The sequence below is a fragment of the Bubalus kerabau genome, chromosome 8 (assembly GCF_029407905.1).
Source record: "Bubalus kerabau isolate K-KA32 ecotype Philippines breed swamp buffalo chromosome 8, PCC_UOA_SB_1v2, whole genome shotgun sequence".
In the NCBI taxonomy this organism is placed as follows: domain Eukaryota; kingdom Metazoa; phylum Chordata; class Mammalia; order Artiodactyla; family Bovidae; genus Bubalus; species Bubalus kerabau.
Genome location: NC_073631.1, coordinates 101279757 through 101295889, shown reverse-complemented (window position 1 = coordinate 101295889; position 16133 = coordinate 101279757). Strand labels below are relative to the sequence as shown.

Genomic DNA, 16133 nt, shown 5'->3' with positions numbered 1-16133 from the left:
ACTTTCACACACAATCTTTATTATTTCCTTCCTTCTTCTGACTTTAGATTTTGTTTGTTCTTCTTTTTCTAATTATTTTAGGTGGTAGGTTATTATTTCAGATTTTTCTAATATTTTGAGGAAGGCCTGTATCACTGGGAATGTCCCTTTAAGAACTGCTTTTACTACATCCTATAGATTTTTGTATGGTTGTATTTTCATTGTCATTTGTTTCAAGGTATTTTTTAATTTACTTTTTGATTTCCTCATTGACCCATTGGTTTTTTTTCTGTTGTTTAGTCCCCATATAATCTTTTTTTTTTTCCCCCTCATTTCTTTTCCTGTATTTGATCTATAGTTTCATGCTGTTGTGGTCAGAGAAGATGCTTGAAGTAATTTTTTTTCCCCCAACAAAATTCTTTATTTCACTAGAAATAGCTTTATTGATGAAATCACCAGGAATTTTCAACACAAGATTTAGCATCTTAATATCCACCAAGGCCTGGGCTCTGAGGTTTGCTCTGCCTCTCCCAGTCCTTAAAGGGATTTAGAGAGAGACGTCATTAGCAGAGATCAAGTAAGGTGGTTGGAGGTCCCCCTTTCCCAGTCATTGGACGAGCTGCTCAATTCTGGTCCAGAGTAGGAAAGAGCCAGTATTTCAGAGTAGTCTAATAAGAATTTGTCATTGCATTTTAATCTCTCATAACAGTTTCAGTTTATCAACAGTATTGGTCCAAACTTATTTGCTTCTGATCTAAGTGTTTTTCATTTTGCAATTTATTTTTGGTGTCCATGTAATTTTAATACATAACCTCACTCCTTGTGAAAAAAATCAATTAACCCTGTGCCAAGAAAAATATCTCAAACCTGAATAATCTCATCTTGCTCTTGGAAAGAGGAAATGGGGTTTCCTGCTCTTTTTCCACTCAAGAGATGAACAAATCTACCCCTTGGAAGTCCAAAAATGTTACTTCTGGCCTTGGAATCTGCAGTTTTTGATGGGCTGATTCAAATTACCTAGGAAGAGCAGCTGGAAGTACTAACCGGGCAGCCTTCTTTGGAAATTTCTTCCTAAAATCAACTGTAGAGAATGGTCCATGCTTGTGTACAACTTCTGCTGTTCCATCTCACAAGCCAGGCTCAGAGGAGGCACTGGAGTTCTCAGGAGCAAGAGCAGTACCAGTGGCCCCACAAGGCAGGACCTCAATAACGCGAGGCTTGTCAGTGATCCGGCTGTCTGGTTTCCCTTTTCAACAATACTGACAATCTGGGCTTGACGACCCTCTCCATACTTTGAAGATTTGATTTCTGAACAAAAGTGAGGTGCCTGTTCTCTTGGCAGACAAATCAGTAGCCCTCCAGAAGTTTCTGCTGAGGTTCCTTGCAGGAAACCAGAGCACTTGCCGGCCTGGCTAATGGCAGCCATCTTGGCAATGCTGGGCAGATTACAAATGACAAAGGACACTTCATTTCTCTGTTCTATATCAATAAACTCAGATATGCAGATGACACCACCCTTTATGGCAGAAAGTGAAGAGGAACTAAAAAGCCTCTCGATGAAAGTGAAAGTGGAGAGTAAAAAAGTTGGCTTAAAGCTCAACATTCAGAAAACGAAGATCATGGCATCTGGTCCCATCACTTCATGGGAAATAGATGGGGAAACAGTGTCAGACTTTATTTTTCTGGGCTCCAAAATCACTGCAGATGGTGACTGCAGCCATGAAATTAAAAGATGCTTACTCCTTGGAAGGAAAGTTATGACCAACCTAGATAGCATATTCAAAAGCAGAGACATTACTTTGCCAACAAAGGTCCGTCTAGTCAAGGCTGTGGTTTTTCCTGTGGTCATGTATGGATGTGAGAGTTGGACTGTGAAGAAGGCTGAGCGCCGAAGAATTGATGCCTTTGAACTGTGGTGTTGAAGAAGACTCTTGAGAGTCCCTTGGCCTGCAAGGAGATCCAACCAGTCCATTCTGAAGGAGATCAGCCCTGGGATTTCTTTGGAAGGAATGATGCTGAAGCTGAAACTGCAGTACTTTGGCCACCTCATGTGAAGAGTTGACTCATTGGAGAAGACTCTGATGCTGGGAGGGATTGGGGGCAGGAGGAGAAGGGGACGACAGAGGATGAGATGGCTGGATGGCATCACTGACTCAATGGACGTGAGTCTGGGTGAACTCCGGGAGTTGGTGTTGGACAGGGAGGCCTGGCGTGCTGCGATTCATGGGGTTGCAAAGAGTCAGACACGACTGAGCGACTGATCTGATCTGATCTGATCTGAGAGTGACCCAGAATGCCAAAGCCGGTGATATCTGTGGCTGCATGGGCATTAAAACGTGGGCATTAGTCTGGCATGTTCTTTGGAAGGAATGATGCTAAAGCTGAAACTCCAGTACTTTGGCCACCTTACACAAAGAGTTGACTCATTGGAAAAGACTCTGATGCTGGGAGGGATTGGGGGCAGGAGGAAAAGGGGACGACAGAGGATGAGATGGCTGGATGGCATCACTGACTCGATGGACGTGGGTTTGCGTGAACTACAGGAGATGGTGATTGGACAGGGAGGCCTGGTGTGCTGCGGTTCATGGGGTTGCAAAGAGTCCGACACGACTGAGTGACTGAACTGAACTGAATTCTATCGAGGGTAGCCATGTTGAACATAGCTTCCTGATAGCCCAGCTCTACCTCTTCTCTGACGAACACCATCTTTATCTTATTCCATCCTTCAGGATTATCCAGCCATTGGTGGGCATTGACAGGCAACTTGGGTTCCTAAGGGTTTAGTTAACACAAGCACATCCCCAACTGCCCTGCTGTCAGGCAGGATGAATTCATTTGGTTGATATACCACAGTCGCAACTCCACCGATGATAATACCACCGTTTGCCCACCAGTCACTGCAGTCCCTCCTTCCTCGGCAGTATCCCGAAAGCCTTTGATCATGAGTGGTGTAATCTTTTCTCACTCCTCCTCAGGCATACTCTGGCTGACGCTGATTAGCATCAACATGTTGTCACACTCAGTAATGCCCATGGCATAGCGGTCACTCAGCACGTTGGTGCATGTGATGGGCCCCATCACTGTAGGGATCTTCCACCGAGGGGTAAAAGAGGTCAGTGGTCTGCACCAAGGACAGGCCCCCTGTGCCTCAGGGGTATGATGCGGGAATCCATCCCAATGCTGAGGCTGCGGAAGGGCGGGCTGAGCTCTGCCCTCACCGGGCAGATCGGCTTGCTGGGCCGTCTCTTCAAGGCCTCCGACCAGGCTCCGGCCCAGCGCCGGTCGCACTTCCGGTTGCGTCAGTCCCGCCTGGAGTTTGAGCAGCGTCTCCTGGGGGACCTTGCAGGCTCAGCCCTTCATGCCAAAGCCAGTGAGCCGCCAGCTCCGGCTGCGACCCAACGCCTGGGGCTCGAAGGGCCGGTTCAACAGGCCCCGGCCTCGAGGCAAGCCTGCCGGGCCTGAGGAGCCTTCTCCCCCGCGGCCACCGCCGCCATAGCCTCTCGCCGGCACCTGTCGCTGCGGCTTCCGCCATCATGCCTGCCCGGCAGGGAGAGGAAAAAGAAGATGGAGGAGGAGAGGTGCCTTTTACTTTCCACTCCAGTTAGCAAGGCGTAACAGATATTCCCGCAGGGTGTCTCTCTGGCACAACTCGCGCAGCCCAACTGCCGCCACACCACACGCTCCAGGGCCGCCTCCTATACTCTTAAGTTTGTTGAGGTTAGTTTGTGCCCTAGTGTGTGGTCAATCCTAGAGAATGTTCCATGTGCGCTTGAAAAGAATGTGTTTTCTTTTTCGGGGAAGAAGGCGGTTATAATGTTCTGAAAAACGTCAAGTCTGTTGTATTATTTAGGATCTCTGTTGCCTTATTGATTTTCTGTCTAGAAGATCTGTCCATTGATGTGAATGAGAAGCTAAAGTCTCCTACTATTATATGCTCATCAATTTCTCCTTTTATGACAGTGTTTGTTGTATGTATTCGAGTACTCCTCTATTAGGTGCATATATGTGGATGAGTGTAAAATACTTTTCTTGTATTGATCCTTTTATCATTATATAGTGTTCCTCTTTATCTTTGTTTATAGCCTTTGCTTAAAGTCTGTTTTGTCTGATATGAGTACTGCAACTCCTTTCTTGTCATTTCCATTTGTATGAAATATGTTTTTTCCATTCCCTCACTTTCAGCCCATGTGTGTCCTTTGCCCTAAGGTGGGTCTCACACTGTAGGCAGCATATTGTAGGCTCTTGTTTTTTAATCCAGTCTGCCACTTTGTTCTTTTGATTGGAGCATTCAGTTCATTGACATTTAAGGTAATTATTGATACATATGTATTTATTAGAGAAGGCAATGGCAACCCACTCCAGTACTCTTTCCTGGAAAATCCCATGGACGGAGGAGCCTGGTAGGCTGCAGTCCATGGGGTCGATAAGAGTCTGGCACAACTGACCGACTTCACTTTCACTTTTCACTTTCATGCATTGGAGAAGGAAATGGCAACCCACTCCAGTGTTCTTGCCTGGATAATCCCAGGGATGGGGGAGCCTGGTGGGCTGCCATCTATGGGGTCGCATAGAGTCGGACACGACTGAAGCGACTTAGCAGCAGCAGCAGCATGTATTTATTGTCATTTTAAACTTTGTTATCCAGTTGATTCTTCTGTTTCTTTTTGTGGTTTGATATGTTTTATGCTTGTGTTCTCTTCTTTTTGGTTTTTGTGAATCTATGTTTTCGATTTGTGGTAGCCCACCTTTTTTTCCCCAGTTGTGTTAAGCCCTTCATATTGCTTTAGATTGCTTCAGACTATAGGCTCAAACACTTTTTTTTTTTTTTTAATCTGTATTTTCTTACTGTCCTTCCCTCTGATTTTGGTGTCTTTTTTTACATTTTCATGTTTATCTTTCTCTTGTTCCTTGTGTTGATCATCACTTTCACAAGTAGGTTGTTTTTTTAATCTGTGTACTGGCCAATTTAAATGATTTACTTTCCAATTGTGATTTCCTCCTTCCTATATCTTCTTGCTTTTTTTCTATTTGGAGAAGCCCTTTCAATATTTCTTTTGGGATAGTTTTTAAAGTTGCTGTATTTGTTTAGTTTTTGCTTGTCTAACAAATTCTTTATTTCTTCTGAATGATGATCTTGCTGGGTGGAGTAATCTAAGCTCCATATTTTTCCCCTCCAAGACTTTGAATATGTTTTGCCACTCCCTTCTGACCTTCAGTGTTTCTGTGGAGAAATCAGCTCATAGCCTTATGGGGGGTTCCCTTATACTTAACTCATTTTAAAAAGTAATTTTATTTACTTATTTTTGGCTTTGCTGTGTCTTTGTTGCTGTGTGGGCTCTCTCTAGTTGCAGCGAGCAGGGGTTTCTCTCTAGTTGTGGTGCACAGGCTTCTCATTGTGCTGGCTTCTCCTGTTGCAGAGCGCAGGCCCTAAAGTGCGGGCTTCAGTAGTTGTGACCCTCAGGCTCTAGAGCACAGACTCAGTAGTTGTGGTACATGGGCTTAGTTGCTCTGCATCATGTGTGGGATATTCCTGGATCAATTGTTTATCACTGAGCCACCAGGGAAGCCCTATAGTTGACTGTTTGTTTTTCTTTCTGTCTTTAGAAATCTCTCTTTAGCTTTAGCCATTTTTATTAAAATATGTCTTGGTATAGGTCTGTTTGGGTTTATCTTGTTTGGTATTCTCTGTGCTTCCTGCATCTGGATATCTGTTTCCTTCTTTAGGTTTGGAAAGTTTTCAGCCATAATTTCTCCAAATACATTTTCAATCCCTCTTCTCCTTCTAGAATACCTATTATATATAGATTGGCATGCTTTATATTATCTCACAAGTCTTTTATATTGCTTTCATTCTTTTTTTTTTTTCTATTTGGCTTCCTATCTGCTGTTTTAATTGGGTAATTTCCATTATTCTGTCTTTCAGGTCACTTATTCTTTCTTCTGCATTATTCATTCTGCTGTCCATTGCCTTTAGCTCTACTTTTGTCTTGGCAAGTGAACTTAAAATTTTTTCTTGCCTCTTTATGTTTCTAGTTCTTTTTTACAGTAATTTGCATTTCTGTCAATAGCCTTTCTTAATTTCTTCAGTATTTTCATTACCTCCTTTTTGAACTTGGTGTCTTTTAGACTGAGGAGATCTATGTCATTGTTCCTTCAGGGGAATCTTCTTGGTCTTTTAATTGAGAGTGTTTCCTCTGCTTCTTCGTTTTGCTTATATCCCTCTTACTCTATGAGTTTTGAAAAAACAACTATCTACTGTAGTCTTGGAGGGCTATTTATATGTGGGAGCATCCCCGCATAGCTTGTGTGAGTTTAATATTTTTTGGCATGAGGGCTGTTTTGGGTTTGGATGGTGTCTCTTTCCTTGGGACTCCTCGAGTTCAAGTAGCCTGTGCCCTGCCTCCTGAGAGTGTACTCAGAGAAAGAAGCTCCTATGGTGGGCCCACCACCTCCTCACGCTCCCCCCAACAATGGCCTTGCTTCTCCGGTGGGCCCAAGCATCTTCCCATACTCCCTTGCCTGTGGCACACCACATCCTAGCCAGCCCCCTCAGGCTGTCTGCATGCAGCCAACCCCAGTCCTCTCTCCCCAGAGTCTGAGCTCTGAAACCCAAGCCTCGGTACCCAGCCCCCACCCACCCCAGTAGAGGAGCATCTCAGTCTGGGGAGAGCTGGGCAGCACTGACCATCTATGCGGGTCTTTCTCTTCTTTTCCTTTCACAGATGAGTTGCTATGCTCTCCTCCAGGGCTCCGAAGCTCCCCCTCTGTCCTGGCTGATCTCCCTACTAGAGAGGGCCATTCCCAGGGGCAGGCCCATTCCCTCCTTCACAGCTTCCTTTCAGGGGGTCAGGTTCCATCTCGATGCCTTTCTCTTTTCTCTTTTTGTCCCACCCAGTTACATGGAGATTTCCTTGCCCTTTTGAAAGTCTGAGGTATTCTGCCAGTGTTCAGTAGGTGTTCCATGAGAATCGTTCCACACGTAGATGTATTTTTGATGTATTTGTGGGAGAAAGTGAGCTCCACGTCCTACTCCTCTGCCATCTTGATCCAATCCTGTTATGATGCCCTTTAAAACGTCCTGGATAGGATAGGAAGAATATACTTTTAAAGGGAATCCTTTTTTTTTTTTTTGAAGTAGTTTCTTTTTAACTTTCATACAATCCTAATATTCTAGGTCATGTTTGCTTCAGTTGCTTGAGTGAAGGCCAGACTCAGTGCCCAGAGACTGGAGGCACGAAGATGAACAGGACACCCTTTAACCATCCAGGAAGAAGGATCAGGGCACTGGGTTCCTTCTGCCTCTTACTTCATCCATGCTTGGCAGGGATCATGTCTCATTTCAGTTGGCAGCTCCCTCACAGCCAGCACTTAACTGCACATGCAGAATGTTCTCAATAATTATTCATTAGTTGAATTGGCCTAAGCCATTGATAAAGAGAAAATGGAAGGGAAAGCAAGAAGTATCATGAGCCCTTATTGGACCGAGTCCTGTGATTGTTGATTTCTCATTGAATCCTCACTATGACATTAAAAATACATGACTTCTATTTTACAGGTGAGAAAACCTGGTCAGTATAAATGTCTTTAGAAGAGTTACTATACTTAGGTTGGAGGCATCCTAGTGTTCTGCTCTTTGCCTTTTCCCTCCGTCAGGTGCATTTCAGGGACTGGCTTATTTACTCAAGGAGATGGGCACTAGTACTGTTCCCACTTTAAAGATAAGGGAACTAAACCTAGGGTAATTAACTTCCGCCGTCATCAGGTAAGTGGCAGAGCTGGATCCTGCATGTCACTGTGTGCTTCTAAGCCGTAGGGTCACAAAGAGTCAGATGTGACTGTAGCAACTTGGCATGCACAAGTTCTGTGGAACGCACGGACTCTCAGCCCCACAGCAGCCCTTAAGACTTGTGCGTCTTACACACACACACTCCTACACCTCCCAGACCTACTCTAGTGCTTCTCAGCTCTGGCTGCACATTAGGATCTAGTGGGAAGCTTTCAAAGTACACATTCCAGGGCCCCACCCCACAGGGGAGGGTGAGGCTTCTCAGGCTTACAGGTTTTTAAAGAGCAGCCTAGCCTGAGTCCCTTGTGGCTCAGCTGGTAAAGAATCTGCCTGCAATGCAGGAGATCCTGGTTCGATTCCTGGATCTGGAAGATCTACTGAAGAAGGGATAGGGGCTACCCACTCCAGTATTCTTGGGGTTCCCTTGCAGTTCAGCTGGTGAAGGTGAAGAATCTGCCTGCAATACAGGAGACCTGGGTTAGGAAGATTCCCTGGAGAAAGGAAAGGTTACCCACTCCAGTATTGTGGCCTGGAGAATTCCATGGACTGTATAGTCCATGGGGTCGCAAAGAGTTGGACATGACTGAGCAACTTTCACTTTCATTTCAGCCGGAGTTGAAGAGCGCTGTGCTAAAGCTAAAGTTCCCTCTCCTGTCATTTATATTTAGGTTCATAGTCTTGATTAGTTCCTTGAATGAGGGAAATGACTTACATGATTATGTATGAATTCCTGCAATGTTTTGCCCTGTCCCTCGAACATAAGGAGTGCCAAAAGAGATTGTTGAATACAGAGCAGTAGTTTTCAAGGAAACCTTCATAAGCAGTAGAGCCTAGAGAGGAGCAACAGTTCGCTTCAGATGGAAAGCACAGCTCCATACAGGAATGGCTTATGCTTGGCATTGTTATTTTTATTTAGTGAGTTTAAGAATGAGATCCTTGGGATTGCTATTTTAATATTAATACAACCAATAGGGGCTTCCCTGGTGGCTCAGCAGTAAAGAATTCACCTTCAATGCAGTAGGTGCAGGAGATGTGAGTTCAATCCCTGTGTCAGGAAGATCCCCTGGAGGAGGGCATGGCAACCCACTCCAGTATTCTTGCCTGGAGAATCCCATGGACAGAGGAGCTTGGTGGGCTACAGTCCATAGGGGGTCAGAGAGTAGGACGCGATTGAGTAACTGAGCGCACACACACCACCGATAGAGAATGGAGTTGTTAATAAATAACGTTATTTTAATATATAATAATTGTTAAATCCCTCTAATCACTAGGCTTGAGTAAATGTCTTTGGTTAAGATGTAGATATAGAATTGGGAGGCTCTGTTTCATAATATGGGAATAATGGTAATGTGAGGACTGTGGAAGATTCAGGAAAACAAAGACAGCTGCTCACTTGGTCCTCCTTCCAGTGATGGGGCAGCACTACGTGATGCTAAATGAAGCTGAAAACAAACCACACATATTAAGTAACTAACTTTCACAAAGTGCCTCAAGAGGGATGTCAGAGAATTTTACTACCTTGTAGATTTGTTCCTAAGCATCATTGTAGAAGATTCCGCAACCCTTGCATAGATGACTGAAGAGGTTCCAGTGAATTCCAGGATGTATGCTAAATGCCTAGCACATTTGTGGTAAGGATGGTGGAGACTGGTAGACTGTAGCAGTGCTCCTCAGTCTTGTCTTAATCATTGCCCCTCCCCCAACGCCCACAAAAGACCCTTTGTGGGCATATTTTTTTCCCCTAGTCATCCCTCTGCAGATACACTATAAATGGACTTACATGCTGTATGTTTATCCTGTGCTTTATACTTAGAAAAAAAGTAAGATTCCGCGTCCCTGTCCCCCCAACCAGTTGTTGCCCGCATCGGGTCTCTGTTTAAGGTAGTGTTCTTGTGGTCAACATTGGACAGGAGTCTGATTGACAACAGTCTTGGAGATTCCTGGTCGGGAGGATATGTAAACATTACAGGTTAAAATGAAAGTGGCTCAGTCATGTCACTTTGCGACCCCATGGACTATACAGTCCATGGAATTCTCCAGGCCAGAATACTGGAGTGGGTAGCCTTTCCTTTCTCCAGGAGATCTTCCCAAACCAGGGATTGAACCCAGGTCTCCCGCATTACAAGTGGACTCTTTACCAGCTGAGCCACAAGGGAAGCTAAAACAGTACAGGAGACCTGAGCATATTTCTGTCCCTGGACTTTGTGTCCAAGCTGACAAGGATCTGGACTAAAGCCCTCTTGGTTAAGTGAGGATCCCAATGAGAGCCTATGACCAACTTCCTACAGTTCACTGGGAAAGTTGTATCATAGTTCTTGGAATGAGCATTATCGAGTGGTTCTTCCTTCTGGCCTGCTACACCCTCGGAAGAGTGAAGGAAGAAAGCTGACATTCTTCTCTGTGGGTCTATTGCTGTGTTTATGAGATCCATGGGATGCGAAAACTCAGATAAAGATGGACAGTGGGTAATAGAAATCCATCTTCCCTGTTATTCTGAACTACCAGTAAAACAAGTCTCACTGCCCTTTAGCTCAGTTTTCTGTGCTCTTTTTTTTCTTTCTGTTATCCACTCCACAGGAGACACCCAGGATGTGGGAACATTGTGACATTTGCACAGTTTTTATTTATCGCTGTGGAAGGCTTCCTCTTTGAGGCTGATTTGGGAAGGAAGCGTCCGGCTATCCCAATAAGGTATGGCACGTTGAAGTCTTCTTTTAGCCTTTTTAAAAAACTTAACAGCTATTCTTCTCATAACCATATAAAAGGAATGTGAGGCATCCTTTTATAAGATTTATATCAAAGATATCAGTAGAATAATTCATTTTCTGAATTTAATATGTGGTGAAACTCCAGGGACCCTGTTTTTAGAATACAGTTCCTGCCACAACACTTAAAATAACTCATTTGTGTGTGTGTGTGTGTGTCTGTGTATCTTCTGTGTCTGGCATATGGTCAGTTAAAGGCCTAGTGTGGTAACCAATTTTTAAGTACTTATGTGTGTTATCCTCATGATGGTAACCAAATATGGTAAGAGTTGTATTGTTGTTACTTTTAAAAAAACTAATGGCTTTTGGAGATGGGGGTGGTAGTTACATAACATTGTAATATATTGGGTTGGTTTTTCTGTAACCCAAACAAACTTTTTGGCCAACATAATACTAAATACCACTGAATTGTTCACTGTAAAATGGTTGGTTTTCTGTTATGTGAATTTCACCTCAATCAAAACAAAATGAATGGCAAGTTAAGGTAAGATTCTTATTTCCAGACCTCCATCCATGAGTCCAAATTTGTGTAATTATACTCATGGGGCCAAATACAAACAAGGCAGATCTTGTAATAAACAATGTATTGAAAAACAGCATTCTTGCTATGAGATACTTTGAAATCAAAGTGTATTTATTATTTTTTTAATTTGATTTTTATTTTATATTGGGGTGGCGTTGATTAACAATGTATTTGTTTCAGGTGTACAGCAAAGTGATTCAGTTATACATATACATATATCTATTCTTTTTCAGATTCTTTTCCTGTATAGGCTATTACAGAATATTGAGTAGAGTTCCCTGTGCTATACATTATGTCCTATTGTTCAATTAAAAAAAAAAAAAGATACATGCACACAAAAACAAAGTGTAATCCATCCAGTTGTGAGTATTTAGTAGGATAAATACCCCCGTCCCCCAGTGGCTTTAGTATCTGTATAAAACTTTCTCCTTCCAAGACCAACATTTACATCAGAGTAGGCGCCCCAACCTTTTTTTTATTCCTCTGGTCCTTCTTCTCCTCCTTCTTCCACTATTTCTTTCTACTCTGGCAGCCAGTAGCATACCTCAAGAACATTTTCACTCTTGCCGTAACTTTTATACTAATAGCCTAGCAGGCTGACCTCCTGCCCATCACCTGTTCATCCCTCCATGTCAGCTTCCTACCATTGTATTGTAGCACCCACTCTCACAAGTGCTCAGGGTTCACCACTGGACTCAGAGTGAAGCCCAAACTCCCTAACCTGCCTTTGGAGGCTCCTCATGAACTTGCCCTAACAACCGTGCTCCCATGTGTGCAGTTTGTGCTGGCTATTTTATTTTCTATCTGTGAAGGCATCATCAAAATCTTGCTCATGTCATTCATCCCCACAAGCAATTTCTAGGCAATGCAATATGTAGGCAGTGATGTGGAATGGTTGGAATTAATTATCCTGAAAGAACTTGATGAACTCTGTCTCCAAATGACATCTTTTCAAGACAGGACAAGGGAAATTGGACAAAAAAGCTTGTGAAATCACTAACAGTTTATTATTCAGAAGCTGTAAAATTGCTCTTAGCAGTAACTTTGTATGTGTGTATTACTGGGTTCTGCGTTCATTGTACAGCTCTTCAAACTTCCCAGACTGGGTTAGTGTTGCACTGGCATGGCTGCCTATGAGGGCAGAGAGCCCTCTACCTCACCAGGAACACAAGACTGGTTCTTGTTAGGGAAGGTAACCTGAGACTCAGTGTGTCCATTCTCCAGATGTGCAAAAGGGTAAAAGGATGGGATTCTGTGCTCAAAGACGTCCAACACTTCCTGAAGAATATGGAACCACTTGTTCATGTTTGCCCTGAATTCTTTACCTCTGCTTTGGGTTGGTCGTAAAGTTCATTCAGGTTTTTCTGTAACATCTTGCAAAAAAAACCCAAACAAACTTTTTGGCCAACCCAATACTTCAAATACGAACAAAGTTAGTGGAGGTGATGGAATTCCAGTCGAGCTATTTCAAATACTAAAAGATGATCATGTGAAAGTGCTGCACTCAATATGCCAGCAAATTTGGAAAACTCAGCAGTGGCCACAGGACTGGAAAAGGTCAGTGTTCATTCCAATCTCAAAGAAAGGCAATGCCAAAGAATGTTCAAACAACCACACAATTGCACTCATCTCACATGCTAGTGAAGTAATGCTCAAAATTCTCCAAGCAAGGTTTCAACAGTACATGAACCAAGAACATCCAGATGTTCAGACTGGGTTTAGAAAAGGCAGAAGAACCAGAGATCAAATTGCCAACATTCATTGGATCACAGAAAAAGCAAGAGAGTTCCAGAAAAACATCTCCTTCTGCTTTATTGATATGCCAAAGCTTTGACTGTGTGGATTACAACAAATTGTGGAAAATTCTTAAAGAGATGGGAATACCAGACCACCTTACTTGCCTCCTGAGAAATCTGTATGCAGGTCAAGAAGCAAGTTAAAACCAGACATGGAACAACAGACTGGTTCCAATTTGGGAAAGGAATATGTTAAGACTGTATATTGTCACCCTGCTTATTAAACTTATACGTGGAGTACATCATGCGAAATGCTGGGCTGGATGAAACACAAGCTGGAATCAAGATTGCTGGGAGAAATATCAATAACCTCAGATACGCAGATGACACCAACCTTATGGCAGAAAGCGAAGAAAAACTAAAGAGCCTCTTGATGAAAGTGAAAGAGGAGAGTGAAAAAGTTGGCTTAAAACCCAACATTCAAAAAATTAGGATCATGACATCCGGTCCCATCACTTCATGGCAAATAGATGGGGAAACAATGGAAACAGTGACAGACCTGATTTTCTTGGACTCCAAAATCACTGCAGATGGTGACTGCAGCCATGAAATTGAAAGACACTTGCTCCTTGGAAGAAAAGCTATGACCAACCTAGACAGCATATTCAAAAGCAGAGACATTACTTTGCCAAGAAAGGTCCATCTAGTCAAAGCTATGGTTTTTCCAGTACTCATGTATGGATGTGAGAGTTGGACTATAAAGAAAACTGAGCCCTGAAGAACTGATGATTTTGAACTGTGGTGTTGGAGAAGACTCTTGAGAGTCCCTTGGACTGCAAGGAGATCCAGCCAATCCATCCTAAAGGAAATGAGTCCTGAATATTTATTGGAAGGACTGATGCTGAAGCTGAAACTCCCAATACTTTGGCCACCTGATGTGAAGAGCTGATGCATTAGAAAAGATCCTGATGCTGGGAAAGATTGAAGGCAGGAGGAGAAGGGGACGACAGAGGATGAGATGATTAGATGGCATCACCAACTCGATGGACATGAGTTTGAGCACTCTCTAGGAGTTGGTGATGGACAGAGAAGCCTGGCATGCTATGGACAGGGAAGCTTGGCGTGCTGTAGTTCTTGGGGTCGCAAAGAGACACAACTGAGCGACCGAATTGATACTTCAAATACAATTTTTCTCATTTTGAATATATTAGGTTGAATCGTATGACATTGCTGATGTTTAGCCTACGAAAAGAGAAAAGCATTTTAAATGGCTTAAGCTGATTTATATGAAAGTCATCTTAAGTATTTTCTAGCTCAAAATGGGGCATACAAATATAAAATTTTTTCATTTGTATTTATCCCTTTATCTAAGTGATTAGAGTTCCTAAATTTTTTTGTTGTTTCTTTATCATTATGGAAGAATATTAAAGTAGTGTCACATTCAGTAGTTCAAACTTTTTCTGTGTTAGTGTAGCTTTGTGAAGTATTTTCATATATACTTGGTATTTGACTTCATGTGATAGTGATACCATCTTTTAACATAGAGAAGATAAGCACAATACTTTTAAAAGCAAAAATATGTATTTCCTAGTCTACTTGATTGTCTTGAAATTGTGGACCCTGTGTGATGATGAACTGCTGTCTCTGCCTCTCAGGTACTACGCCATAATGGTGACCATGTTCTTCACCGTCAGCGTGGTGAACAACTATGCCCTGAATCTCAACATTGCCATGCCCCTGCACATGATATTTAGATCTGTAAGTCTGCAGACTCACATGCATATGTTCCTCTGGAAAATGAAGTTAAGTGGGTCCATTCAATTCAAAGGTCCTATAGGAAGTAAAGTCTAGGGTGTAAGACTAGGTCTCATGGATGAATGAAAAGAGACTGAATTTCATCTGAGATGGAAGGCAAAAAGACAGAAATGTGAAGGTGGATGCTTTACTTTTATTTATCAGAGGGCTTATTGGCAGTTAATAAAAGAAAAGTTAAAATTTCCCCAGATAACAGATCTTGCCTTTAATTTTCTGGTTGGTTTTATATTCAGTCTTGCTATGAATGTTGTTTAACTTTTTTCTCATCACTTTTTGTTTCTTCTGTAAAATTATATTTACTTCTAGTATGTGGTGTAGATTACTTCTTTTTTCTGCTGGTTTTTGAAAGCAGAGACTTGAGATAATTAGCTAAAGGGAAATTCTTGAGGAAGGTAGGGTTTCTCCTTAAGCAGCAGAGGTTTTCATCTTTGCCTCAGGCATGGTGGGAGAGCTTCATTTAGTCTGTGTATAAATAAGGACAGAGTGTTTCCTGAAGAACCAGAGAGAAACTCAAAGGGGAATGTAGTTAGGCTTGTAGAGGAATGCAAAATGGGTGAAAATTGGAATAATAACTTTTTTGTGTGGCCTAAGATTATTGTGAGATGAAATGTGAGATTTCCCTAAAGGAACTTTCCAGAGCTGATTATAATAACTAAGATGACCTTCAGAGCATTGCGCACAGAGTAGACTTTCAATAAACACTTGCTGGCTGACTGATGCCTTTTGAGAGGACAGAGAGGTCCCTGCACAGCTTCATTCATTCAAACAGCTCAGGAGAAGCTTATTTAAGGCTCCTGTGAATTATATGGGTGTCCCAGGTGCCTCAGTAGGAAAGAGTCCTCCTGTCAAGCAGGAGATCTGGGTTCAGTCCCTGGGTGGGGAAGATACCCTGCAGGAGAATGGCAACTCACTCCCGTATTCTCGCCTGGAGAATTCCATGCACAGAGGAGCCTGATGGGTTACAGTCCATGGGGCTGCAAAACAGTTGGACATGACTTAGCAAATAAAGAACAAACAACAACAATTAATTAGAAAATCTGCCAAAAATAAGTCTGTAATATTCCTGCTAGCCCTCGCTTCACCTGTGACCATATTGGGAACTGATCGTCTTTATTCTTAATGTCATCTTTAAAAGGTGTTATTATTTTCTGTGGTAGATTTTTATAGTTTGTCCTTTTTGCTGTCCTAAGAACAAGTGATTCTCACTAGTTATTAACCCTAACCTCCGTCTTTGCAGTTGTTTCTCCCCCTTGTCTGTGTTCATGTTTGTCTTGAATTACATTATTTTCTTTCCCTCATGCACTAAAACTGTTGTCTCTCTTTACAGGGTTCTCTAATTGCCAACATGATTCTAGGAATTATCATTTTGAAAAAAAGGTAAGCAGTGCTCTTTTATTTTGTATATAGGAAGGTTCACCTGAGCCCCAATTTTGTCTGGATTCCTTTTCTCATAGAGGTGATAAGTTTGCTCTTGGCCATCTGCCTTGGTTCTTGGTTCTGTCTGTGACAGTGAGGCCCACTCCTGAGGC

At 42.7% G+C, this 16133-nt stretch overlaps 1 protein-coding gene and 1 pseudogene across 2 annotated transcripts in view; one reads left to right on the top strand and one right to left on the bottom strand.

The window, feature by feature from the left end:
* SLC35B4 (solute carrier family 35 member B4) overlaps window positions 1–16133 on the top strand; it is a 41124-nt gene that overhangs the window by 8781 nt on the left and 16210 nt on the right. For both annotated transcript variants that reach the window (XM_055590963.1, XM_055590964.1), the window contains exons 2-4: window positions 10343–10456; window positions 14445–14547; window positions 15932–15981. In XM_055590963.1, coding sequence (XP_055446938.1) covers window positions 10343–10456; window positions 14445–14547; window positions 15932–15981 — 267 coding nt within the window. The remainder of the gene's footprint in view (window positions 1–10342; window positions 10457–14444; window positions 14548–15931; window positions 15982–16133) is intronic.
* On the bottom strand, window positions 1107–3511 carry LOC129659519 (selenide, water dikinase 2-like; annotated as a pseudogene).